Raw genomic sequence first — 26,658 nt, 5'->3', positions numbered from 1 at the left:
AAAATATCCCGGGTAAGTCAACTCTTAGAAAAATATATCTACCTCCTCTGTATGAATCTACTATGGACTCAATCCGTTCTGACATTAGAGGACACTGTATCTGGATATTGATGATGAAACAACCAATAAATTTCATAGTTGGCAAGCTGCTTCGTGACGAACCTGGCAAACCTCTTCTTCTTGCATGCAAAGTGCTCGAGAAAACTAACAATAGTACAATAGCAAGATTTGTAAATGATTCTCTGCGACTACTGTGGTCAACTGAAATTAAAAATAATTGTTGCAAGGTGCTTGTAATAGTCACTGATGCAGCTACTTATATGTTGAAGGTAGCAAAAGCCCTACAAGAATATTATCCCTGCCTTATACACATTACCACACAGATTGCACTGTATTGCAGAAGAAATACACAATTTTCAGCTGTTAACGATTTAATTGCTAGTGGAAAAAAGCTGTTTTTAAAATCAGCCGCTCCTATCCAGTTCTACAGAGATTGCCTGCCTGAAGCTGCTCTGCCACTGGAACCTGTTGTACCTAGGTGGGAAACATGGTTATCGGCAGTTTCATTTTATCAGGAGAATTTCAATCAAATGAAAGAAGTCATTACAAACTTGAAGATGAGATAGTGTATGTGTCCATGAAGAAAAAGTTATATTTGAAAGTGATTCTGTGTATCAAGATGTGAATTTCATCTATATGCATTTTTCTTCACTTCTGAGAACCCTTGAGAGCTTAGAATCTACTGGTGCACTCCTCCATGACTTCTTGAAGCACATAAGAGCGAGGACTTCAACTCATTCAGAAAGCAACTTCTTCAATGAATTTCATTCCAAGTGAAATTTGAAAGAAAATTAAATGTAAGTTAGAAAATGTGATACACTCAAACTCAGGACTAAAGAAAAACTATTAGACAATATTTGAGTGGAATAAGGGTATCTTCGTCAGATGAATGTTCAGAACTTTTGGTACAAGTTTATAGATTTTGCCCCATCACTTCAGTATAGGAAGGTCATTCTCAGCCTATAAACTTATTTTGACAGACAATAGACATAATTTGTCTCCAGAAAACATTGAAAAACTTGCAGTTATCTATTGTGATGCTTCTTTCTGCAGTGAATGATACATTTATAGAGTGAGTGAATAAAATTGGCTTATTCTTAAGTGCATATTTATCCATTTATAATGCATATTTTCTACATTTTTAGTGCATAATTGCATGCATATGTAATCACTTTTAGTGTGTTGTTTAGTGTATAAATGATATGAAAGCAACAAAGCTACAGTCATATGATTTTTATAGCAGGATAAAATGGAAACAGCATTCTAGAAGAACAGACCCTTGAACCTAAACCAAGAAAATCCCACAAAGAAGAAGAAGGTACATTAAGCCGTACACATATTATGGAGTAGGGAACATGTAAAAAAACACAGTGAATAATTTACAATACAGAATAAACATAAAACCAAAAATACAGTGTAGATATATATTCATAATACATTTTTAAAAAAGAAAGGAAAATGCAAATATAGAAACAAAGAAAAATATATACATGATTTAAAAGTTACAAAGATATGACCTAAACTGGAAAGTCTGGTTGTTGCAGCTATGCTATTTATGGGGAATTAATTATCTATGACATTGGTCTCACTATACTCTGCTCACATCTGCCACCATCAGTAGTCCTACAGAAGGCATCTGAAAGTAATGTATCACATTGTTTGATTATCTTCCCCACAGTTGCAGCTGAGAGAAGGCCCTAGGCCCCAAGAATGCAGAACAAAGTCACTTCTACCATATCCAGTGCACACTCAGTTTAGTGGGATCTATACACTTGTCAAGAGTTGAAATTTGGGTGGGGGTTTACATACATTCAAAGATCCATCTCCACTCTTCAGGGGCCTTTGCAGTCTATTCTTCATCCCAGGTATGCAGTCTGGTATAACTTTCTCCAGTCTGTTTTTGAACTAGCAGCAGAGTTGGGTGTGTGGATTTCAGGCAGTATGATACAATTCTATGTATGTCTTAGTGAAATGGAAGTGATTTATTGGCCGTTTTTAATGTGCTTCTCGACCAAGATTGTTCATGCGGCCTAAACCTGGTGAAAGGGTCTGGCTAAGAACTGCAAGACAGAGCAGTGGAGTCATTTTTATGACTCTGATAATTATCTGCATTGCTAATTCAGGACAGTATTAATTTTCTTGGTTTGGGTGCTGTTCAGCCAGCCAGAAGAGCAGTATTCAGCTGTTGTATACATCAGACTTACCACAAAATTTTGTTGTCTAGTTAGGCATTTGTGGAGGAGGTGTGTAACTATGATAAAGTACTTACACTTTAAATTTCATTGTCAAAGGTACTGTAGTGTTTGAAAAATTGGTACTGAAATTTTCTGATAATCATTTATGTATTTCAGGCTCCAGAGTCATGGCTTACATCAAGGTATGGGGATAGCAAGGTAAGCATCTGCTTTAGAAGTTGATTTACTCCTTTGGCCATAAATGTTATAGCTTCTATTTATGGGGGAATGAATTATCTCTGCAGGTGTTGCGACATTGGCCTCATTATGCTCTGCTCATAGATAAACGAGATCGCAAGCCTCATCACCTGACATATGTGGTCCAGGAGCAGCTGGAACTCATAAGGAACACTGAGGTATTTCATCTCTCTCTCTCTCTCTCTCTCTCTCTCCCTCTCCCCACCCCTCCCTCTTTCCTTACAGTAATATCACTGAGAAATAGTGGAGAAACCCATTAATGAGGCTTGATTGTAATAACCTTAGTTTTTTCTTTGTAACGTGTTCACTGCAAAGTGATAATTCATCTCTAGGATTCGGAAGTTTATGACCTGAAGAAGTACAAACAGATACACTTAAGAAAATGGAAATTGCAACACCATGAAGGCATTGGTCGTTTGTGTTAATTTTCAAGATATCGAATGATGCCATATAGGTATGTAAACGATCAAAGTTTCAGAACCATTGGATTGTTGCTATAGGTCTCTCCACGTGATTGGTCGCCGAGGAATCAACTCCAGTATACGGACTCTGGTATAGCGTAGTTGACTTGCAGTCTGTGCAGTGAAGTGTTCCCCGTCAAACAAGCCTCGACGACAGAGAAGAGCACGCTATCAGCAACTGTCGCCGTTTGAGAGGGCTCGGATAATTGGGCTGTGTGAGGCTGGATTATCGCTAAGGACTGTTGCTGCATGTGTTGGCCGACAGGCATCTACGGTACAATGTGTATGGCAGCAGTGGTCAAATGAAGGTACCCACACTCGTAGACCTGGCATAGGCCCAGCGCGATGGACAACTGTGAGAGAAGATCGCCGCATCATTCGGATGGCCCAGATGGAACCCCATGCAACAGCAGCACAAATTCGAGCAGCTGTGGCACCCCACGTTTCACAACAAACAGTTGGTAATCGCCTGCGTGCAGCTGGCTTACGAGCCCGTGTCCCTGCAGAAGGTGTTCCATTGACCCCACACCAGCGACGTGTAAGGCTGGCCTGGTGTCGAGAAAGATCAACGTGGGTCGACGAATGGCATAGGGTCGTCTTTAGTGATGAATTGCGCTTCTGTCTTGCACGCAATGATCACTGGAATCGTGTGCGCCGATGTACCGGGGAGAGGGGCCACCCAGATCTTATTGTCGAGAGGCACACAGGGCCAACACCAAGCATTATGGTCTGGGGAGCTATTGGCTTTAATGTGAAATCACAATTAGTGCTTGTTGAGGGCACTATGACTGCTCGACAGTACGTTGATAGGGTACTCAATCCAGTGGCTGTCCCTATGATGGCGAACATTGCTAATGGGATGTTTCAGCAGGACAGTGCCCGGGTTCACACTGTATGCATCTCCAGAGAAGCTCTCCACGACATCACAACCTTAGAATGGCCCGCCAGATCCCCGGACCTCAGTCCTATTGAGCATGTGTGGGACATGATGGGTCGACAACTGGCCAACCGTCCTCAGCCACCCACAACTCTGTAACAACTGACCCGTGCAGTGCAGCAAGCATGGGCCACAATTCCTCAGGAAGCGATCCAGGGCCTTATTGACTCCATACCTCGATGAGTTCATCGATGTATTGCAGCTCGAGGTGGGCACATCCTGTATTGATTGGTGTCCAAACTTCTGGTCAGAGGGACCTGAAAGTGTAATCATCGAATCACAACCGAACACTCGTCCTGCATGTTCAATTGCAGCAATGTAGCTCTACTCCTTCTGGGTGTTGCAATTTCTATTTTCTTCAGTGTATAACGTAGAAAAGTAAAATATAACTAATGCATTTTAGGTATAGGTAGTAAATATTACAGTATTACTATTAAATGTCTTAAGTAGCAACAAGTTATTAGGAATAGAGTGGAACCTCGATTCTCTGTTTTTAGAGCGACCCTGGGTTGGGGAGGAAGGGAATACAGGAAAATGGCAAATCCACGAACGAATTAAAGCCAGCAGCAATTTACCTAAACATCACAATAATGAAACATGTATAATAATTACAAAAATTGTACATAAATTACATGGGTTAAAAATCTCATTACTTTAAATTCAGTTATACCATGGAATCTACATCAGTTTCCCGTGAAAATATTGTTCAGGTCAGTAATGTTGATCAGCCAAGTTTGTCAAAATATATGCTACTAAATAATGCCAAGCCAAGTGACAAATCAATCACAAGTAGTTTTTTAGTTCTCTAATCTACAACAGTCGTCAAGACAGAGACATTATATTGCTCAGAATGCCTGGTACTGAATAAAAAAAATGGAAATTGAGGAGTTAGAGAAGAAAGAAAGAAAGACACATTCTAAGGAATATCTAAAAACCAGTTAAGAGAAAAAGACTATACCTGGTGAAGGAAGAAAAAATGAAGATCAGGGCAGGCATGCAGAGAAGATTAGGCACAATGCACATGTTGTTGAATATTCAGCCCAAAGGCTGGTTTGCTACTCAACAGCTCTACCATCAGCTGTTATAGATGGCCTAGGTGTCACTGAAGAGGTGCTCGAGGGAAATGTGGAGTGAGGTCATTTCCCATTGCTTTCTTCACTGAACCAGAAATTACTATGACATATCAGTCTGCCAAGCCCACTGAAATGCATGCGCCCATCGACCCTATAAGCAACATTTTCAGACCATTCATCATAGGGACTGGTTGCATAAGAAATTACATTACTAGCATCATTCATACCTCAGTCACTTTCATATCATCAAAGCCAAGGGCGAGACTGAGACAGGTAGGTCGGTAAAAGTAGCAGACTTGATCTAGCCCATTCCAGAAGTCATAATGCATTGTAAACACCAGGTCTTGCCAGCAAGGACAGAATGCACAAGAGAAGAATGAAATTTTATGGACACCTTTTGAGAATGAATGAGTAGGCTGACAAACAATCACCAAAGTAAAGACGACCATAAAATTGGTTCAGGAGACAAGAAAAGATATGGAAAAATTTGGGATTCCTACAAATCAGATCTGGAATCATGGTATGTTTCAAACTACAGTTGATGAATTCAAGGGGTTCTAGGAATAATATAAAAAGGCCAAGACCATCTGGTCAGAAGGAAGGAAGAACGTCAATGAAAGGATGGAAAAATTTCTAGGAGAAGAAGTAAAGACAAAGTATAAAACCAGTTATTTCCCGTGGTCCAATGTAGGCCTAAATCTGAAAGAGAAGAAAATAAAACACATCAATACAAAAGTGCCCAATGTGATGGCAAAATCCCTTCTTTTCTGTTAATCTACCCTTGTTATTTGGTCAGTCATCAGTCAGACATCAATGATGTGCATTTAGGACTGTCAGCCAGGTGGCAGATTCTCTATCATTTGAAGAGTTAGATGCAATAACAGCGTAAGTAGATTTACGTTATTTTGAGAAACAGAAGCATGAAGTTAACTATTTCAAGTTAATAGTAATATTTGGCATCAAACTTAATTTTACTTTAAGTTATTTAAAGGGGACAGGAAATTTAGTTCTCAAAGAATTTGATTCATCTGTTAACTAATAAGAAAGACAGATTTAAAATTTTATTTTATATGCTGTTATTGCATGAAGCAGGAATATTAGATTTTATCATATAACAGTATTGCTCAGGGAATTAGGAAAGTATGATTGCTCACTGTAGGGAGACAGAAATGGCAGTTTATCCCACTTGGAATCTCAAAAATGTCTACCAGATTTATGTACGGCTCCAGGGCTAAATGGTTAGCGTGCTGGCCTTTGGTCACAGGGATCCCGGGTTCAATTCCCGTCAGGGTCGGGAATTTTAACCATCATTGGTTAATTTCACAGGCATGGGGGCGGGGTGTATGTGTCGTCTTCATCATCATTTCATCCTCATCACGACGCGCAGGTCACCTACGGGAGTTAAATCAAAAGACCTGCACCTGGCGAGCCGAACATGTCCTTGGGCACTTCTGGCACTAAAAGCCATACGCCATTTCATTTCACCAGATTTATTCCTAAAGAAACCAAAAATACATCAAGAGATTTGTTGCTGTAATGTCCCCAACTAAGGTATTAGGCTACAGTCACTGCCCCCCCTCCCCCCTTCCCAACAAACAAAATAATTGGAACATTATAAAATTAGAAATATTCGTTTCTGTACAGTAACTTTTATTCCTCTTTTTAATTACAAAGTAATTTCTTAGAGACTAAACAAAACAAAAACAAAAACAGATCACGAAGTATGTAATTTGGATTTTGATATCTCGTTACTTCCTTGTTCAAAATACTCTACTAATACAACATCATTGACCAAAATCATGATGATTCATCTTCACATGCTGCATCATCAGAATCTACAGACAATTACACACAGATATGACTTTTTCATACCACTCAACATTTTCAGGTTCTAAGTATTTCATTAGTGAAAGAATATCAACTTTTTGTCTGCTTTTACACCAGGTTTTCTTACATCAAGTAGCTTCAAATAATTAAAACTGACAAAGCTAATATTACTCTTTAAGAAGGTAAATGGCACTGTGACCCTGATACAACACCATTATGATAATGAAATCGCACAGATTTCTGTATCATGAATCTATGGCCTTTAGCAGACGCATTCTTAGAAACATACGTCAAAGTGTTGATACCCAGTCTTTTGCTGTGATGCCATTACTGCACTGAATGGTTCTGAATGGATCCTACTGTTCACAAATCCTTCCCTTCCACTTGCTGACATATTCTTCAACCAAAGAACTGGCAGCAACCTTACTCACCACTTGTGAAACATGCCTCATGCAATAACAGTGTAGCAAGTAGTGCCGGTTTTAGTGAGCTCTTGACCTGTAGTGGCATCCTAGCAAACTAAGACCTGGACTGGGAAATTTGAAAATGGTATTCATGCAATAACAGCTTAAGTAGACTTAAGCTGTTATTGCATCCAACTCCTCAATTGTGAACCTAGTCTTTTCTTAAATGTTTTCAAAGAACTTGGAAATCTATTGGACATTTCCCTTGATAAATCATTTCAATCCCATACTCCTCGTCCTATAAATGAATATTTGCCCCAATTTGTAATTTGAATTCCAACTTTATCTTCATCTTCATCGCGATGTCAGAGTTACATAGTGCACCCCTCCACTGCGCAACGCATAGTTATAAAATTTCTTGCTCGTAAAGGAGTTACAGCGGTGGAAATTTGCCAGAGATTGACTGCACAGTTTGGTGATCAAACATTGTCAAGGACTTATGTGTTTGCCTGTCATTAAAAGTTCAAGGAAGGACGAAAACGTGCAGAAAATCAGCAACACGATCGCTGTCCTTGGTCCAGCATTAAAGACGAAAACATTCATGCGGTTAAAGATATAATTGACGATGGGCGACAATATCAGAAATTGCAGAACAAGTCGGAATCAGTTATGGGAGCTGTCAAGCAATCATCACAAATGAACTACAGTTCCGTAAAGTGTGTTCCAGATGGGTCCCTCGCCTTTTGACCGAAAATCAGAAGTTAAGACATTATTATTATTATTATTATTATTATTATTATTATTATTATTATTATTATTATTATTATTATTATTATTATTATTATTATCAACATCATCATCATTATTATTATTATCGTATGGCATTTAGAAGCATAATCTGTAAAAATATATAATTAACATACAAATTAAAATATAGAGGTAATTAAACTAGAATGTCCAGCTTCGACAACCAGTCCACTGCACTTGGTGTCAATTCATGCAGAGTCCATAAACCGTCCTTAAATGCTAACAGTGGACAGCTCTCAACAACATGAAGCAGTGTCTGCTTCTCAGCACCACACTCACACGCAGCACTTTCACAATATCCCCACTTTTTCATCATATATTGGCACCTGCCATGGCCTGTTCTGAAACGGTTGAGTTTTGACCACTCATGTCGAGGAAGATCGAAACCTGGCAGTTTCTTCATTGGGTCTTTAATCAGAAAGGCGTTGGTGGGTGGACATTGTTCCCATCGCTGTCTCCATTCTGCTGTTACACTGAATTTTTCATAGGAGTGTAGATCAGTCCAGAGTGGATTCCTGTATTTTAACCTCATCACAGGTGGATCTCGTAAGGCATTGAACAAAAGTGAGTTCCTGTGTGCAAAGGTCTTCTTGAGCAACTGTACTTTTGCTGCTTTTCTCCTGAGATCTGGAGGAGCAATGTTTGCCAAAACAGGCAGCCACTGAGTAGGAGTGGACCTCACTGTACCAGTAACAACTCTCATGGTTTCATTGAGCTGTACGTCAATCTTGCTCAAATGTACGCTGTTTTCCCACACAGGAGCGCAGTACTCACCAGCCAAGTATACTAGAGAAAGTGAAGCAGTGCGAAGAGTGTTTGCATCTGCACCCCAGTTGCTGCCCGCTAGTTTATGCAGTAGATTTACTCTTGTACTCACCTTCTTTGACAGATTCGAGCAATGCTGTTTGAAAGACAAGGACCGATCCAGTGTGACATGCAGATATTTTGGGAAGAAGTTGTGGGAGACTTCTGTTCCATTAAAAAGCACATGTAGCTTCCGATTAGCTTCCATGTTATGCAAGTGGAATGCTGTTACTTCCGTTTTACTAGGATTTGGTTGGAGTCTCCATTTGTGAAAATAGTCGCACATGGTAGCTAGGTCCTCTGTAAGTACATCCTCACAGTATGCCAAATCTGTACTAGGAGTAATTAAAGCTAGATCATCTGCAAACTGTATCTTCTTTGAAGTTGTTCTTGGCAGGTCATGGATGTAAAGATTGAATAGAATGGGAGATAAAACTGACCCTTGGGGTAAACCATTATTTAGAGATCTCCACCTGCTTCTTTCACCATTCAGAAATACAGCAAGTTGACGGTTGGATAACATGTTGTTTAGTAAGCATGCTAGCTTCTGACAAGGGATGACTTGAACGAACTTGAGCAACAGTCCCTCTTTCCAGACCGTGTCATAGGCTGATGTAAGGTCAACAAAAGCTGCAGCAGTCTTCAGTCTTTTCTGGAATCCTGCTTCAATCTCTGTTGTCAGTGTTAACACCTGATCACAACCCCCTTGCTCAACTGGGATAACTCTTTCTATTGCTTCCCGGATACGGTTAAGTATCATTCTTTCAAGCATCTTGTAGATTACACTAAGGAGTGAAATTGGTCGATAATGTGAAGCATCAGTTCCTTCCTTTCCTGGTTTCAAGACTGCAATTACTTTGGCTTGTTTTAACAACTTAGGTAATTTACCAATTCATAGAATTTCATTGAAGAAATTGACTAGCCATTGTTTTGTACCAGGGCCTATGGCCTTCAGAAACTCAGGATAGATTTCATCCAGACCAGCAGCTTAATTTATCTTTATCTTGGATAGAGCCTTGTCCAGTTCTTCAGTACTGAAGTCACAGGAATACTCCGGATGGGATGTCAACTGTGATCTTCTCGTTCTTAGTTGCTTCTTAACACTCCTTGCATGTACCTTGTCCATCTTCGCTCTAGAGATTTGTGTCAGTCTGGAGGCAATGGTGTTTGGGTTCATTGGCAAACTTCTGCATTTCATTGTAGGGTCACTACCAAGTTTTCTTATGAGGTTCTAGGCTTTACGACTAGAGTTTGTGAAGTCCATCTCTGCTGTAGTTCTGTGCCACTTCTCTCTCCTAGATTTATTTAGAGCCCTTAGCAACTCATCAGCTGTTGTTTTATTAGGAGAGTTCTGATATTTGGTGTAGAGCTGATTACATTCTTCTGACCATCCTGGTATATATGTCTTACGATATCCCCGGGGAATGAACTTCCTAGCATTAGCTTTTATGGTGTTGACAAATCTATTGTAATTTTCAGGAACTGGTCGTATCCACTGCACAGTGTTATCAAGTCCTTCTGCAAATTTATCCCACTTTGCTAGTCGAAAATTCCAACGAGGTTGTGGTACTGAAGACACAAGAGGGATCTCAGTGCCATAGTAAATAATAACTGGTCTGTGTTGACTGTGAGGAAAGGAACTGATGACCTTTCGTTGTACCATGTGCTGATTCTCAGGAGTTGACTGTGACACTATGCACAGGTCAGGAGATTAATCCTTTAGAACTTTTAATGAACGGCTGGACCAACTGACTGCTGGTGGTTTATAGATATTCACAACAGCAATGCCTGAGATTTCCACTGCCAGGACAGAGATATCTGTTGAGTTGTCTTCATAAACAACTTTAAAATCAGTTAACTGGGATCTGATGTAAGTTGCGATCCCATAACGTTCATCATTGATTGCCCCAGCGAGATTGTAACCACCTATTTTATCTCTTCTGTAGAGATCTTCACTGTCACTGGTATGTGTTTCCTGTAGTGCTATCAAATCCACGTTGTTCTCCAGCATAAGGTGAGACAGATACTGACTCTTTGGTGGTGATATGGATTCGATATTTAAGTGACAAATGCGCGGATTGTTACCAAATCTGATCGACAAGTGTTCTGGTTGGTCTTGAAAAGGACTGTTAGTGGACATAGTACTTGCTATCATCTGCTTGTTGCTGTGTAGCAGCGCCTTCGTGGAAGAATCAGCTGGAGTACCACCGTTGCCCAGGGAATGCACGAATGCCTTATCTAGCACTCTTAGGGGAGGCTCCTTCCGTGTTCCCCAGGTTTGGGGAAGAAGGTGATACATTATTTGAGTCAGATAGTCACCTGCAATGAAACATGGGTCCACCACTACACTCCCAAATCCAAACAAGCTAGTAAGGAGTGGTGGAGGAAAGGGGAAGCAGCACCAGTGAAAGCCAAGGCTCAACTGTCAGCTGGCAAGGTTCTTGCGACCGTTTTTTTCAGTTGCCGAGGCATTTTGCTGATTGATTTTTTGCATGAGCAATGCTCAATCAATGCTGCTTACTACTGCGAGCTGTTGAAAAAGGCGAGAGTTGCATACTGCTACAAAAGACAAGACCAATCGATTCGACAGGTCATCCTCCTCCACGACAATGCGCAGCTGCATACTGCAGCTCTAACTGTCTCTAAACTACAGGAAGTGCACTGGACTACACTTGATCTTCCTCGTTACAGCCCAGACTTATCGCCCTGCGATTTCCATTTGTTCGACCGCTTGAAGAAGCTCTAGGAGAGTAACGATTTGAAAATGACGAGAGTATGGAAGACTTCGTGCGCAACTGGCTGGTGATATGACCCTGTTCTTTTTATGATGAGGGCATCAAAAAGCTGCCCATAAGCTGGGATGAATGCATTTCCAAAGCAGGAGACTATGTGGAGGAATAAATTGTAATTGCCTTGTGTTCTTCAATAAATTAATTTAAATAAAAAATAAAATCCTGTTTATATTTGATCCTTCCTCGTAAGTAGGCAAGAGGTAGTGGATTTTATTAATATCTTTGAGTCCGTCACCTCTTCAGGGATTATGGTGGAAATTTACATGGATTTTCTCAAAAATAATAAAATCGACAACATTAAAGGAATAATATTTTGGTTGATATACATGGATGACATGTTTACAATAATTTATCACAGTATTACTTATGGAGAGGAGGTATTGGGACATTTAAATAATATGGATTCACAGATTAAATTTTCTTTTGAAAGTGAGAATAATAAAGTGTAAAAATTTTCTTGATATTACAGTCATTAATGGCTCCAATAAACTTAGATATTAAATATTTAGAAAACCCATTCAAACAGTGAACGTAATGAGACAAGATTCCATGCACCCGGTAGTACATAAGAGGGCCTCCTTTTATAGTATGATTCATAGGCCATATAATATACCCATGTCAGAAGTAGATCGTAAAAATGAATTGGATTCTAAAAGTAACGGGTTCAACAGGCAGTTTTGTGGACAAAATTATTAGCGAAGTTGAGAAGAAATTGTTTTTGACATTAACTTAAAATACTAAAGAGAAAGAAGACACGCTCTTTTCACCTACAGTCATAGCAAAATTATGAAATTACAAATGTTTTCAAGAAACTTAATATGAAAGTTTCTTTCAAGACAACTAACAACAATGCTAATCTTTTTTATAATCAGCACACTATTGAGGTCAATACTAAATTTCACCGGGCGAGTTGGCCATGCGCGTAGAGGCGCGCAGCTGTGAGCTTGCATCCGGGAGATAGTAGGTTCGAATCCCACTATCGGCAGCCCTGAAAATGGTTTTCCGTGGTTTCCCATTTTCACACCACGCCAATGCTGGGGCTCTACCTTAATTAAGGCCACGGCCGCTTCCTTCCAACTCCTAGGCCGTTCCTATCCCATTGTCGCCATAAGACCTATCTGTGTCGGTGCGACGTAAAGCCCATAGCAAAAAAAAAAAAAAAAAAAACCTAAATTTCCAAAATCAGGAGCTTACAAATTAAAGTACCAGCAATGTCCTGCAAGTTACATTTCCATCAGATATAAGGAACATGTTAATGCCTCGCAATACATCAGATTCTCAGCAATGGGGTTCTCATATGGTGGATACCAATCATACATTCACATACATAATGCAAGACCTTCAAATTCTCCAATGAAGTAAGAAAGAAAATCTATTGAATATTTTTGAAAACATTTTTATAAACATTGATCAAAAATGTAACCCAGCTTTTAATTTGAATGAAATATTGGAGGAAATCAATATACTTTTTGAGGAGATAATCATTAAATTTTTTACACGAAGTACAAAATTGCCCAACGGTTAAGCAGGCGGAAGGGGAACCAATATAATAACCCTAGTTCCCAATGGCTGTACTAGCAAAAGAGGCTATGCCAGACAGACTGGCTACAAAGGCGCAACTCGAAGTTTGTGGAGTCTGTGGCAGTTCGTTGCAGTTCCAGTGCTTGATCCCGCATGTGTCATGCTATATGAGCTGCGGTGAATGGCTCTGGAATCATAGTGTATGGGTCACTTCCTGGCAAGTTGTAGTCCACCTACATAGTCACGCCAATGGCGATTTCACTTGCTATTCAAAAGTCCAAAGGCGATGGGATAAGGATGGTAGGAGCAGGTTTTGGGTGAAACTGGGAGCTTCTAGTCTGGAGCTGCACATTGGCGATAGGTGTGTGATGTATACAATATTAATAGAAGGAAGGATCCACCTTTCAATACTCTGTTATTAAGTTGAACCAAATAGAAGTTACAACCTGTTCATTTTGGACCGATTTCAACATATTTGAAATGTCATCATCAGCCAATTAGCAAAGCAGTGCAAAAATTAAGTCATAAAGATTGGTAAACACATAACTTAATGATCACAGACAAAAAATTAACACTATTTTTTGCCAAAACAATTCCAGTTGATGTTTATAACACAATGATTATAGTCAAAAGAGTAAAAAAAAAAAAAAAAAAAAAACACTATTTTGTGCCGAAACACATCCAGTTGAAGTTCATAAGCAGGTCTAGTACAATCCGGTTATGCCGCATTCACATATGAAGATGTTGTTTTTAATAATGTTATTTGCTTTACGTCCCACTAACTACTTTTACGGTCTTCGGAGACGCCGAGGTGCTGGAATTTAGTCCCGCAGGAGTTCTTTAACGTGCCAGTAAATCTACCGACATGAGGCTGTCGTATTTGAGCACCTTCAAATACCACCGGACTGAGCCAGGATCGAACCTGCCATGTTGGGGTTAGAAGGCCAGCGCCTTAACCGTCTGAGCCACTCGGCCCGGCAGATGTTGTTTTTGAGATCAATAACAAGTTAAAGGACTTGTTCTAATATGAAAACTTGAAGGATAACTCGTTATGAAGTTGAACTTGCGATCTGCAGTTATGTATAGTTGTTGCTAGGCAGGTCTTGTAGGCATTTCTTTCTCTGGCCGAAGAGTAAATGTGACATAATTGAAGTCTTAGGAAAATAGTGTAGTACTTAATTTCGACCATTCAGAGCGGATATATAAATTTATAAAATAATTTAAATTGTTAAAAAGAATAAAACCAAATAAAAATATATAAAAAAACAGGAAGAAATGTTAAAAGAAATTGCAATATGAGGCTCAACTCAAACAGCTTTCCGTGGTGATTGATAAATGAATGGGAGATGATAAATAGAGAAGAGGTGGGGAATAATGAGTGCTTATTAGAGGGTGGGAGCAAAAGTAAAAAATTGGGGGGGGGGGTCTAAGGAAGATCATGGGGGTGTTGCAGAAGGGGCAAGTAGCATGAGAGGGTATTGTGTAAATTGTGAAAGATTGATCGCTTACTTGTTGACTTGAGGTTATTTAAAATGGAGATGAGAAAATTGAAAAGGGCGTTAGGCTTCTCAGAAATATCATTCAGGTTAAGGTTTGGATTGAAAAACTGGTGGAGGTGTATAAAACAGTTTTCAGTTATGCCTTTATTTAGAGTGCTGAGAATTTCAATATCCTAGTCTATTGTAGTGAATATATGTTTTGTGTCATGTATATGTTGCCCCACTGCCATAAATCTGTTGTATTTTATTGCATTAACATGTTCAAAGTACCTAATTTTGAAGTTACAACCAGTTTGACCTATGTAAGAAGAGTTACAGTTGTTAAACTTAAAACGGTATACGCCTGACTTGGAAAAGACACTTGGTTTTATTTAAGGAGTTGGAGCTATGTAATAATTCAAGGTTACTATTATTAGTTTGAAAAGAAATCATGGTATTGTATTTTTTGAAGACATTAGCAATTCTGTAGGCATTTATATTGAATGTGAATGTGGAATAAGCAGCTGGTTTAGGATTATCTTTTAAAAGTGTTGTGTTAGGATGGTGTTTAAATTTGTTAATAATTTGTTCAATAAAATATCCATTATAACAATTAAATTTGGTGATGGAGCGGATGATATTTAGTTCTTTATTTAAGTTATTCCATGATAGCAGAATTTTGAAGGCACAGTTAATCATACTGTTGTACGAGGTGCGTTTATGTGTCTGTGGATTAAAAGAATCTTGTTTTATGGTATTAGCTGTATGTGTGGGTGTTCTATAAATCATATATGATAATGAGGAAGGTAATCTGCTTATTGTTATATCTAGAAAAGTAATTTATTTGTTAGATTCTGTTTCAAGAGTGAATTTAATATGCAGATCAATTTTATTGGGGTTTTTAAGAGTAGATGCTGCATTAATAACTCTAACATCTAGAATCACAAATGTGTCATCTACATATCTGGGCCAAAATAATACGTGTTTAAAGTCGTGAATTTGTGTTCTAAAAAGTCTAGGTATATTTCCTCTAGGATCCCCGAGGTTGGAGAACCCATAGCCAAACCATCTTGTTGATAAATTATATTGTCAGAGAAGAAGGAGTTGTTATTAACCACTAATTTTAAGATGGTCGTAAAATCATTAATTTCAAGTTTGCTTAAGCAACTATACGTGTTTAAATTCTTCTCAATAATAGGAAATAATTCTTTGATATTAATGCTGGGGTACTTATTGACAATATCGAAAGAGTGTAGAGAATGGTGTGGTTGAATATTAAAGTTATTTAATTTCTCAACTAGTTCTATGGTATTTTTTACAGACATATTCAATAAAAATCTGTAATTATTCTTAAGAAATTTTTGAATAAATTGTGCTAATTTTAAAGTGGGCTGGGTCTGTGATTAATAATTGGTTGAATGAGGACGTCAGTCTTATGAATCTTAGGGAGAGATTTTGCGGTTGGCAGGCCTGGATTCATACTTAATAATCTTGTTTTTTCATGTTAAGTAAATAAGAAAGAAGAGTTCTTTAGGGTTTGCTTAAGGAGACGTTGAATCTATTGAGTAGGATCTTTCTTTATTATAGAAAAGGAATTATTACTGAAGAATTTAAAAAAAAAAAATTTTTTTCTATGTGATGGTCGCCTTCCTGAGACCTTGTGACTACTCAGAGATCCGGTCCTGCATCTATGACTGGGCAGGCCTATTTAGGATCACCGCTTCCCACCCCAAAGGGGGAAGGCTCTAGAAAATGTGGGCTAAACATTGGTAGTCATATTCAAACCCATCTGGGAAACCGCACTCAGAGAGTCACCCCAATTCATGCGGTCGAAATCAATTGAAAATGAAGAACACAATTTTAACTGTAGGCACGTGGAATGTCAGAATGCTACTTGACCTGAAGGACAATAATAGGCCCGGAAGAAGGACAGCTCTTATTACCCATGAGCTAGCAAGTCTAAACATTGACATCTCTGCTCTGAGCAGAACAAGACTATCAGGTGAAGGACAAATCAGTGAAGCAAGTAGCGGATACACCATCCTTGGGAAAGGAAGGGAGGAAGGAGAAAATCGTATTCATGGTGTTGGTTTTGCAGTCAAGTGTATGAAAATCAACTCACACCAATTGCAGTAAATGAAAGGCTTATGACCCTGCATGTGCCTCTTTCTAAGGATAGTGCCATTACATTTATTTCTGCCTACGCTCCTACTCTAAAAGATGAGGAAGATACAAAAAATCAGTTCTACTAACATCTGAACTCAGTTCTCACCTAGATACCTGCAACAGATAAGATCTTATTGCTAGGCGACTTCAACGCTAGAGTGGGTAATGATAACCGGCTATGGGAAGATGTCATGGGAAATCAAAGTGTTGGGAATCTTAGTCCAAATGTTCTATTACTACTTAGCCTGTGTGCTGAACATGAACTGTTTATCATAAATACACAATTCCGACTTCCCATCCGCTTCAAAACTACATGGATGCACCCTTAATCCAAGCACTGGCACCTCATTGACTATGTCATTTCCAGACAACGTGACAGAAGAGATACAGTAAAACCTTGTTAATTCGAAGTCGTTGGGACTCAAAAATCGGACTTCGAATTACATGATTTCGAATTAACCGCCAATTCGCAATTCAGAAGTACCAACCCTCGCTGCGTTACAAAATATTCAAAGGCCCGTTACTGCATGCAGTTAACCTTGATTCACAGTTTATACCTTTCTAATGCCATGAAAAAAGAACTATTTCCAAAATGTATCCAAGAAGGTGCATTTACAGTATTCAAATAATGCACTTGGACATCTCACTGGCAAATATAACCTCACGCAATGAAAGAAAGAAAGAGAGCAAGAAAAAAAAAAAGCACGATTCAAAGACGAGAAATCTATGCGGCTCCCATGTGCAAGTACTTTATTCATTGAATTACTATACTGTAAGCATTTTAGATGCCTTGTATTTACACAGAAAGTGCCCGATGTCCATAAAATCGAACTTTCCTATGACTATCCTTGTACGATTTCCCGCCATGGCACTTCTTTTGTACTTCAGAAATGTAAACACTTGTCGCGTCACAAAGTATTCTAAGACTCATTAATACATGCAATCACCTCGATTCACGGTTTAAACCTTTCAAATGCCATGGGAAAAAAACTATTTCCAACATGTAACCAACAAGGTGCATTTACAATGTTCAAATAATGCACTTGGGTAAATCACTTACAAACATAACCTCACCTAACGAAAGAAAAAAATCACACAATTCAAAGACGAGGATAAATTATGCTGGTTCCCCTATGCAAATGCGTTATTTTTTGGATTTCTGTACTGTTTGCATTTTTAGATGCTTTGTACTGGCATGGAAAGTGCCCGACGCCAATAACATTGTGGCTTATCGATCTTTCCTATGACGAGGGGTAAAGTTTCTCGCTTCCATGTGCATTGCAATTGCAACGCACTACAATGACCCCCATCCCTCACACTAGTACGATTCTCCGGCTGGCACTTTCTCCTCTAAAACCATATGATCGTTTGCGCTCGCATTAAAATAAAGTAATGCAGTTTCATCGGCAATGACAATATTGTTCAGTGCCTACAAATTTATTATATGAGCCACGCTTTTTTTTTGTTTTGTTTTTTTCGTCAACTGTCGGCATCGCCAGTGCTCGCAGATTTTGTTTTCCCGCACACTGCCCATTGCGTGATATTACGGCGTTCCTTAAAAGTTTTAATACAAAAGAATTCCGATTTCATTCAACTTAGTAATCATGAAGCGCACTGTAGATCCACCGAAGTGAGTGTAAATGTGGAAAGCTACGGTACCACTCCACATTCTGAAACACGCGTTCTATTATGACGCGGATAAATTTCGAGTTGAAATTACTCTGTAACATACAACTGTTTTAAAATGTAAAGGCACTTTCGAATTAAAAATCTAAATTTCGGTAATGGGGCCGACATTGTACTTCGAATTACGAATTATCCATATTTCGAATTAAACAATTTAAATAAATGCAAAACTGTATCTCATGTTTCCGGGAACGAGACCTTCTTCGAATTAGGCGGGATTTTGAATTAACCGATTTCGAATTATCGAGGTTCTACTGTATTCTGATTACAAAGACTGCTAGAAACATTGATGACTGTTGAACAGACCATAAACTACTTCTTAGTTGACTCAGGATTACTATCCATCAGAAACCACGTGTCCATCTCATGCATCCTTCCAGAAGAAAATTCAACACTGTTAAACTTCAGAATGAGGCTGTTGCCTCTGAATACCAGAATTCAATTTTAAACCACCTGTCACACAACCCTTCAACAATAATGATGTAGATTGTGAATGGATCACACTACAAAAAATCATCGAGCAATCAGCAGAATGTGCTCTTGGTTTTGAGAAAAGGAAAAGACAAGACTGGTTTGATGATATCAATGAAGCCATAATCAACATTATCAATGCCAAGTGGGATGCCTTTTTATCCTCCGCACAAGATCCATCTTCTTAGTAGAAGAGATCACATTTTCGAGAGTTGAAGCAGAAATGTCATACCAAAATTAGGGAAATAAAGAACAACTGGTGGCAACAAAAAGCCAAAGAACTACAAAACTTGTCAGATGCCAGGGACCTGCAAAATTTCTGTGCTGGACTAAAACAGATTTATAGACCTGTCCGCGCTTCATCGGGAAATTTGAAAGCTGCTGACAACACCATTCTTACAGACAATTAAGACATTCTGAGACGCTGGAAATAGCACTTCAATTTACTTTTAAACCACAGTTCCACTGCTGCTGAAAATTTTCTTCAGCATGTCCCACAACATCCTATGCAACCTTGGATCTCAATGCCACCAAACTTTCATGAATATAACAAAGCTCTTCTCAGCCTCAAACCTAGAAAGGCTCCTGGACTGGATAATATTCCTCTAGAACTCATTCTTAAAGGAGACCTACCTCTCAAAATGAGGCTCTTCTCTCTGATCCTAAGGATATGGGAAACCAGATACGTACTTGCCAACATGAAGAACTCTATCATAGTCACCATCTTCAAAAAGGGCGATCGAAGCATTTGTGGTAACTACCGTGGCATATCTCTGCTGTCTATAGTAGGTAAAATATTTGCCAGGATCCTGTTGAGTCGGCTTCAAACTCTCTCTGAAAAGTTACTCCCCGAATTGCAGTGTGGGTTTTGCACATCCAGGAGTACCACTGACATGATCTTCTGCGCAAGACAGTTGCAGGAAAAATGCAGAAAACGACAGAAACTCTTGTTCTTGGTGTTTTATGACCTAGAAAAGGCCTTCGATACTGTGCCTAGAGATGCTATGTGGATGGAGTTAAGGCAGTTTTGCTGCCCCGAACATTTTGTTGGACTCGTCCGGGCTCTTCATGATGATACGATTGGTCAGGTTCTCTATCAAAACAGTGTGTTGGAAGAATTTCCTATTACTAATGGATTAAAGCAAAGTTGTGTGCCTGCACCTACACTGTTTGCCTTGTACCTGACAGCTATGCTTTATGAGACATCTGACAACAATGCATGTGTAGAAATTAGTTACAGACTTGATGGAGGGATTTTTAATCAGTCAAGACTCCGCTCTAAAAGACTTACCCATCTCACCCGTGTTACTGAACTGCAATATGCAGATGACAATGCTACTCCAGCTCATTCTCCAGAGGACTTGCAATTGTCAGTCGATTGCTTTAAGGCTGTTTATGAGCATCTCGTTGTACCTCGGAGATGGATGTAGAAAATAGAATACAAGCTGCTCATTGTGCTTTTAGACATCTATCTCACAAAGTATTTTCTAATAAAGACCTAAATATATCCACTAAACTGATGGTGTACCAAGCTGTTGTTGTCTCCGCTTTATTGTATGGATGTGAAACATGGACTCTATACCGCTGTGGCATCAAGAAATTAGAACGTTTTCACCAGCAGAAGCTTAGGATCATTATGAATATCAAATGGGAGGATTATGTCTCCAATGTTGTAGTACTTGAAAGGGCACAAATGAACAGTATAGAAGCTTCCATCATCGGTCACCAGCTTAGATGGATTAGTCATGTCCAAAGCATGGATGACAATAGGCTACCCCGACAGATACTATACAGTGAACTCAATTCTGGCTTTTTTTTCTCTTTATGTCGCACCGACACAGATAGGTGTTATGGCGACGATGGGATAGGAAAGGGCTAGGAGTTGGAAGGAAGCGACCATGGCCTTAATTAAGGTACAGTCCCAGCATTTGTCTGGTGTGAAAATGGGAAACCACAGAAAACCCTCTTCAGGGCTGCTGACAGTGGGATTCGAACCCACTGTCTCCTGGATGCAAGCTCACAGCCGCGCGTTCTTAACTGCATGGCCAACTCGCCCATTATACTCAGTTCTGGCAGGAGGCCATGTGGTGCACCTCTGAAACGCAACGAGGATCAGCTCAAAAAACCTTGAAGAGCACAAACATTGACCCCAGTAATTGGCACACACTTGCTGAAGATCGCCCTCGCTGGTGTGCAATCTCATCCACTGCTATATTGCAGTTTGAAACTGAGCATTGAAGACTGCAAACAGGGGCTCGTCTTAGAAGAAAACTCAGACAAACTCAACCACGTCCACCCCCTTCTCTCAGGTGTGCCAAATGTGATTGCATATTCTATGCAAGAATTGGTCTGATGAGTCATCAACATCATTTACACAAAATAGACTGTACATGAATTGCAAGTGAAAAACATAGACTCGGACACAAGTAGTAGTCGCCGCCGATGACGACGATAATGTAACTGAGTGAGTTGGCCATGTGGTTAGGATCATGCAGCTGTCAGCTTGCATTTGGGATATAGTGGGTTCGAACCCCTCTGTCGGCAGCCCTGAAGATGGTTTTCCATGGTTTTCATTTTCACACCAGGCAAATGCTGGGGCAATACCTTAACTAAGGCCATGGTCACTTCCTTCCAACTCCTAGCCCTGTCCTCTCCAGTTGTCACCATAAAACCTATCTATGTTGGCGCGATGTGAAACAAATTGTTAAAAAGAGGGTAATATGATAAACTCAGCACTAACTAAAGAAGGAGGTCGTGACATTCTTGAAAGAGTATTATCCAAGTTGAATGAGATTAATGTTAAAAATCAGTCCTGAGAAATGTAAATTGTATCAGACGTCCATCAAACTTTTAAGTACTTTTAGGTTATTGTGTAGGTGGTCAGGATTTACACTCTTCTGAGGATAAAATTAAGGTGATACAAGTGGCTAGAGCACCCACAAATGTGACAGAACTGAAGTCCTTTCTGGGAATATTGACTTGTTTGTCCTTATGAGTGCTGATTCACTGGAACCTTTGCATGCTCTTACTAGAAAAAATTTTGCCCTTGATTTGGTCTGAAGGCTGTGAAGGCAAAAAATATCATTTTAGAAAGAAGCCTTTTGCCCTGTATGATCCAAACCATTGATTTTAACTATTAATAGCAATTCCTGTGGTGTAAGACTTACTTACCACCTAATAAGAGGGGTTGAACACCCTATTAGTTTTGTGTTGTCAACTTAATTGTCAGCGGAGCAAAACGATAGTAGCCCAGATCATGAAACTCATGCATGTGTGTTTGGAGTGAATTATTTTCACAAATATCTTACTGGTTGTTGTTTCACACAAGTTACTGACCATCAGCCATTGCACACAATTTTTAATCCCAGAAAAGGAATTCAATAGCTGGCTAGTCAGTGCTTACAGAGATGGGCATTGACCTTATCTGCATATGACTATAACATAAAGTATAAAAAGGGGTTATTATATAGCCAATGCAGATATGTTGCTTATTTTAGTAATAATGATTGTTTTTATGTCCCACTAACTACTTTTGCAGTTTTTGGAGATTCCAAGCTGCTGCAATTTTGTCCCGCAGGACAGTAAATCTCCCAAGTTGAGCCTGATGTATTTGAGTTTGAATGCTTTCAAATACCACAGAATGAGTCAGGATCGAACCTGCCAAGTTGAGGTCAGAAGCCCAGCAAACGTCTGAGCCACTCAACCTGGCAGTATCTGTTTTAGATTACCTCTTGAAAATGTAACTGAAATTCCTGAATGTCAAGCTGTTCTTAATTATGTTAAATAAAATGTTTTAATGTTCAGGGAGATAGCTGAAGGAACACTCTGTGATCCCCATCCTTCTCAAGCATTGAAATGTGTTAGAACTGGGTGGCCATGTTCGGAAAGTACCATAAACTTCACCTCAGTCTCTCAGTGCAAAAAAATTGTCTTTAATGTGGATCAAGGTTGTAATACCTAACAAAATTTCATTCTAGAGTCCTCAATCTGTTAAATACTGCTCATTTTGATAATGTTAGAATTAAACTGCTTGCATGAAAGTATGTGTATAGGCTCAGTCTAGATAATGCCATTGCATGCAAAGTTAGTTAGTTGTGAAACTTGCCAGCTTCCACAGCATAATAATTTGTCTAAGACATTTGTTCCATTACTGAAGTCTTGAATATATGGTATCACCTACACATCGATTTTCTTGATATTTCTAAAGCTACATTATTTTTGTTAGTAGATGAACAAACCAGGTGGCTGGAATGCTTCCTTATGAATGATACCTCAGCTGTCTGTAACATTCCCATTCTTGAGAGTTGCTTTGCTAGATTTGAATTACCCTAAGCCACGGTATGGCAAGTGATAACTGTCCACCTTGTAATAGTAGTCAGATTCAAGAATATTTTGCTAAAACATAGTATCCAGTATATTTTAACTCCAGCCTGGAACCCACCTTCCAATAGACAGGTTGAGCTTATGGTCCAAGAAGTCAAGAAGATGTTCATTGATATGATCTCATCACTATCTCTTGCAGGAACGTTTGACTAAGTGCTTGTTAACATATAATAACTTATTCAGTTACTTGTCAGACTCCTGAAATTATCTTTAAATGTATTGCAAGAACTATGCTTTCTGTGTTGGCCCCTAATGATTGTTTTAAATATTCTGTAAAGCAATGCCCTGTTTCTTTAAGAAACTTCAGTATTAACAAGAAAGTGTTAAAATAACTACTAGCAGGCTCCATCCACATTGTACGAAGTATGGTATTGTTCGTTACTATCCTCACGGATGTATTTGCAAAGTTTCGAGTTAATGAAATAAAGCACATGAGCTGCTGTGGTAATAGAATGTAATATGTAAACAAAACACTTGAAAATACATCACACAAACAAATTGAATTAAACGTTCCTTCCTGTCGGGATAAACTTCCCCATTTATTGTTATTGTGGCTTTATTAATCTCTTCTAAAGCATTCTTGAAGTAAACAGGATTGTAATTACAATACCCACAGCCGCGTAATGTTTTCCCGTACGTTCTTGGCATGGCCGAAGTTACCCCGGAAGAGGACAACTTGTATCACAAAACTCTTCCCTGAAAAACCTATTTGAATAAAATGCATCAAATTAGGTTGATCAGTTACCAGACGTACTTACATTTTGACCCCATAAACCATTGGAATGTAGAATCAAATGCTGGGGTTGGAGAACAGTTTGTTTTCTGCTGTTACCAGACAAGACAATAGTCGGGGCTGCGAAAAAAATCGATTGACTCAAAAATGTTCTTTGGACTACCGAGTGTTGATAGAGCATTCTATTGTAGGTGCATTTTAGTTGTTGCCAGTGGTTCATCTTTTTCAGTATAGGAGGCAGGAGAAAATAAGTGTTGCTATTCGTCAGTGGCCGAAGTTACCCTGAATGGCCGAAGTTACCCCACTTTACGGTACCATATATCTTTTCCAAGCTTCCCTGTGATTTCCCTTTTTTTTAATTTAGTGTATAGCTGTTTCACATCACAAGTAAACATATTGCCTTTGTAATTTGTTCTTAACGTATTAATAAAGATTGTTGTGATTATGTATGGGTGTATAGTATACATTGCTTTAATGGTCTCATACTTACTATTCATTTGTTCTGATTGTTGGAAGTTTCATTTGTGTTTTGATGATGAGTGTGTATATGAAAATGAATTATCCTGTTTGTATAAATTGACTTACTTCTCTCTCTCTCTTTAAATTTATTTTTTAGATTCAGCACCCAGATATTGAAGAAAAGTTCTCTTACTTTGATGGTGCTCAGTACATTCCATTACCCAAACTGAGGGCACTGTACCCAAGGGATTAATAAGATGTTTGAACTGAAGCAATATATGTTATGTTTTGTGTGGTGTGTCAAACTGAGGAGCCTTGAAGGAAGATTGTTAATGTACTTGAAAATGCCTCTTCAGTTTATCATCATTCCATGTTATAACTTTCGTAAGATTGTTTATATTTTTCCAACTGTTAAGCTATCTTTCAATAATTTGTAAAATTTTGTGGGGTTATAACAAAATTGTACATTTAGCAATCAAGTAACTCTGGTCATTTGTATATAACTAAAACATACTCGTATGTACTTATAATACCAGGCTATTTGAAACACCAAAAAAGTGTCCGAAATGATGTATTTTATCTTTTCATCACTTTGTATGTTTTCCATTTGAATTAAGCATTTATTAAATGTTAGTACTACAAGGACAGGGATTGATAATATAGAGGGTGATTCCCATAGGGAATCTGAAATATTTGTCCCAAATGAGTAAATTTATAATACCAATATAAATGGTCCGTTATTGGACATTACAAATTTTCCAGCCAACTCATTCCTAGTTGTCAGCGTTTCGCCCTCATGTGCTAGGTTGGGCTCATCAGATGGTACCTAGCACACCTACCAAGACGCTGGCCAGTGCATACCGTGGAGGCCACTGCGCAGGTTACTTGGAGACACCGGCGAGACTTTGTCTCTTTACCAAACATTGATGCCTGCTTGGCCATCAGATGATATAGATGTTGATTCCCATAGGACATCAATTTTTGGTAAAGAGACAAAGTCTCTCATAGTGCAGTGGCACTGCCGGTGGCTCCAAGTAGCCTACGCAGTGGCCTCCACGGTATGCACTGGCCAGCGTCTTGGTAGGTGTGCTAGGTACGAACTGATGAGCCCAACCTAGCACACGAGGGCGAAATGCTGGTAACCAGGAATGAGTTGGCTGGAAAATTTGTAATGTCCAATAACAGACCATTTATATTGGGACAGGGATTGTCACTCACCCAGTCTCCTGCACTGCGAGCCTGTCTCCTGCCATGCAGTTTGCCATAATGCGGCCAGTGCTTACCCGGCACTGAGTCATTGAGTATAGTAATTTGTACTTACCCAATTCTCAGCTGGTGCTGAAAATGTTCAACATTCAGTGCTACACATTGTTGGTACTACTTATGAAATTGTTATTTACTTTGAGAAGTTCCTCAGCACTGATTGATTTGATATCAGCTCTTCTATAGTCTTTAACCTCATTTATAGTGTGAGGGTTTCTCACATATACCCTATTTTTAAGAGTCTCCCATAGATAAAAATCATATGGTGATAAGTCTGGACTTCACCGGGACCACACGTTCCTACTTATAATCCTCGTACCGAAAATTCAATGCAGTTCTGTCCTGGATTCTGCGGCAATGTGAACAGTGGCAGAATCTTGTTGAAAATAAGCTGATAAGCACTCTCCATAAGTCATTTTATCATGAAATTGGTCAAGGATATCATTCACGGAATGCTCATTGTTAATTGTGCCTGCATAAAAAGTAGGCCCAATAATTCAGTGTCCATTAAGTGCACACCAGACCCCAATTTTTTCACTGTACAAAGGTGTTTTGAATACAAAATTTGGTTTCTCCTGACTATAATACCTATTATTCTGAGAACACCTTTGCCCATGCAGATGAAACCATGCTTCGTCATTAAAAACAATCAATTTCGGATCAATATCCCCAGAATTAACTCTCTCTAAAATCCAATTACAAAAATCTAACCTCTTGTTGGGGTCTTATTCCCTGAACTCTTGTACCATTTGAATCCTGTATGGCTTTAATTTAATTTTACTGCTTTATTAGTAAAACTCCTACTTACTCCAGTTTCTTATGCCAAATAACTAAGAATTTTTTGTGGCTTGTGTTCTAGTTTCTCTCCAATCTCATCTAATTTCTGTTCTGTAAGAATATG

General features: G+C 39.0%; 1 protein-coding gene across 4 annotated transcripts in view; it reads left to right on the top strand.

The window, feature by feature from the left end:
- The window catches only part of LOC136877211 (uncharacterized), a 126,446-nt gene extending 101,194 nt beyond the window's left edge, over nt 1–25,252 (top strand). The window contains exons 4-6 of one of the 4 annotated variants that reach the window (XM_067151071.2): nt 2,412–2,453; nt 2,540–2,650; nt 24,652–25,238. In XM_067151071.2, coding sequence (XP_067007172.1) covers nt 2,412–2,453; nt 2,540–2,650; nt 24,652–24,747 — 249 coding nt within the window. In that variant the 3' untranslated portion in view covers nt 24,748–25,238. Of the gene's footprint in view, nt 1–2,411; nt 2,454–2,539; nt 2,651–24,651 lie in introns of all 4 variants that reach the window. The other 3 variants (XM_067151063.2, XM_067151054.2, XM_067151080.2) reach the window with 3 other exon arrangements.
- Nucleotides 25,253–26,658: the final 1,406 nt, after the last annotated feature.

Source organism: Anabrus simplex, chromosome 1 (genome assembly GCF_040414725.1).
Source record: "Anabrus simplex isolate iqAnaSimp1 chromosome 1, ASM4041472v1, whole genome shotgun sequence".
Lineage (NCBI taxonomy): Eukaryota > Metazoa > Arthropoda > Insecta > Orthoptera > Tettigoniidae > Anabrus > Anabrus simplex.
Note: the sequence above shows the minus strand (reverse complement) of the source record. Positions and strands in the feature narration are given on the sequence as shown.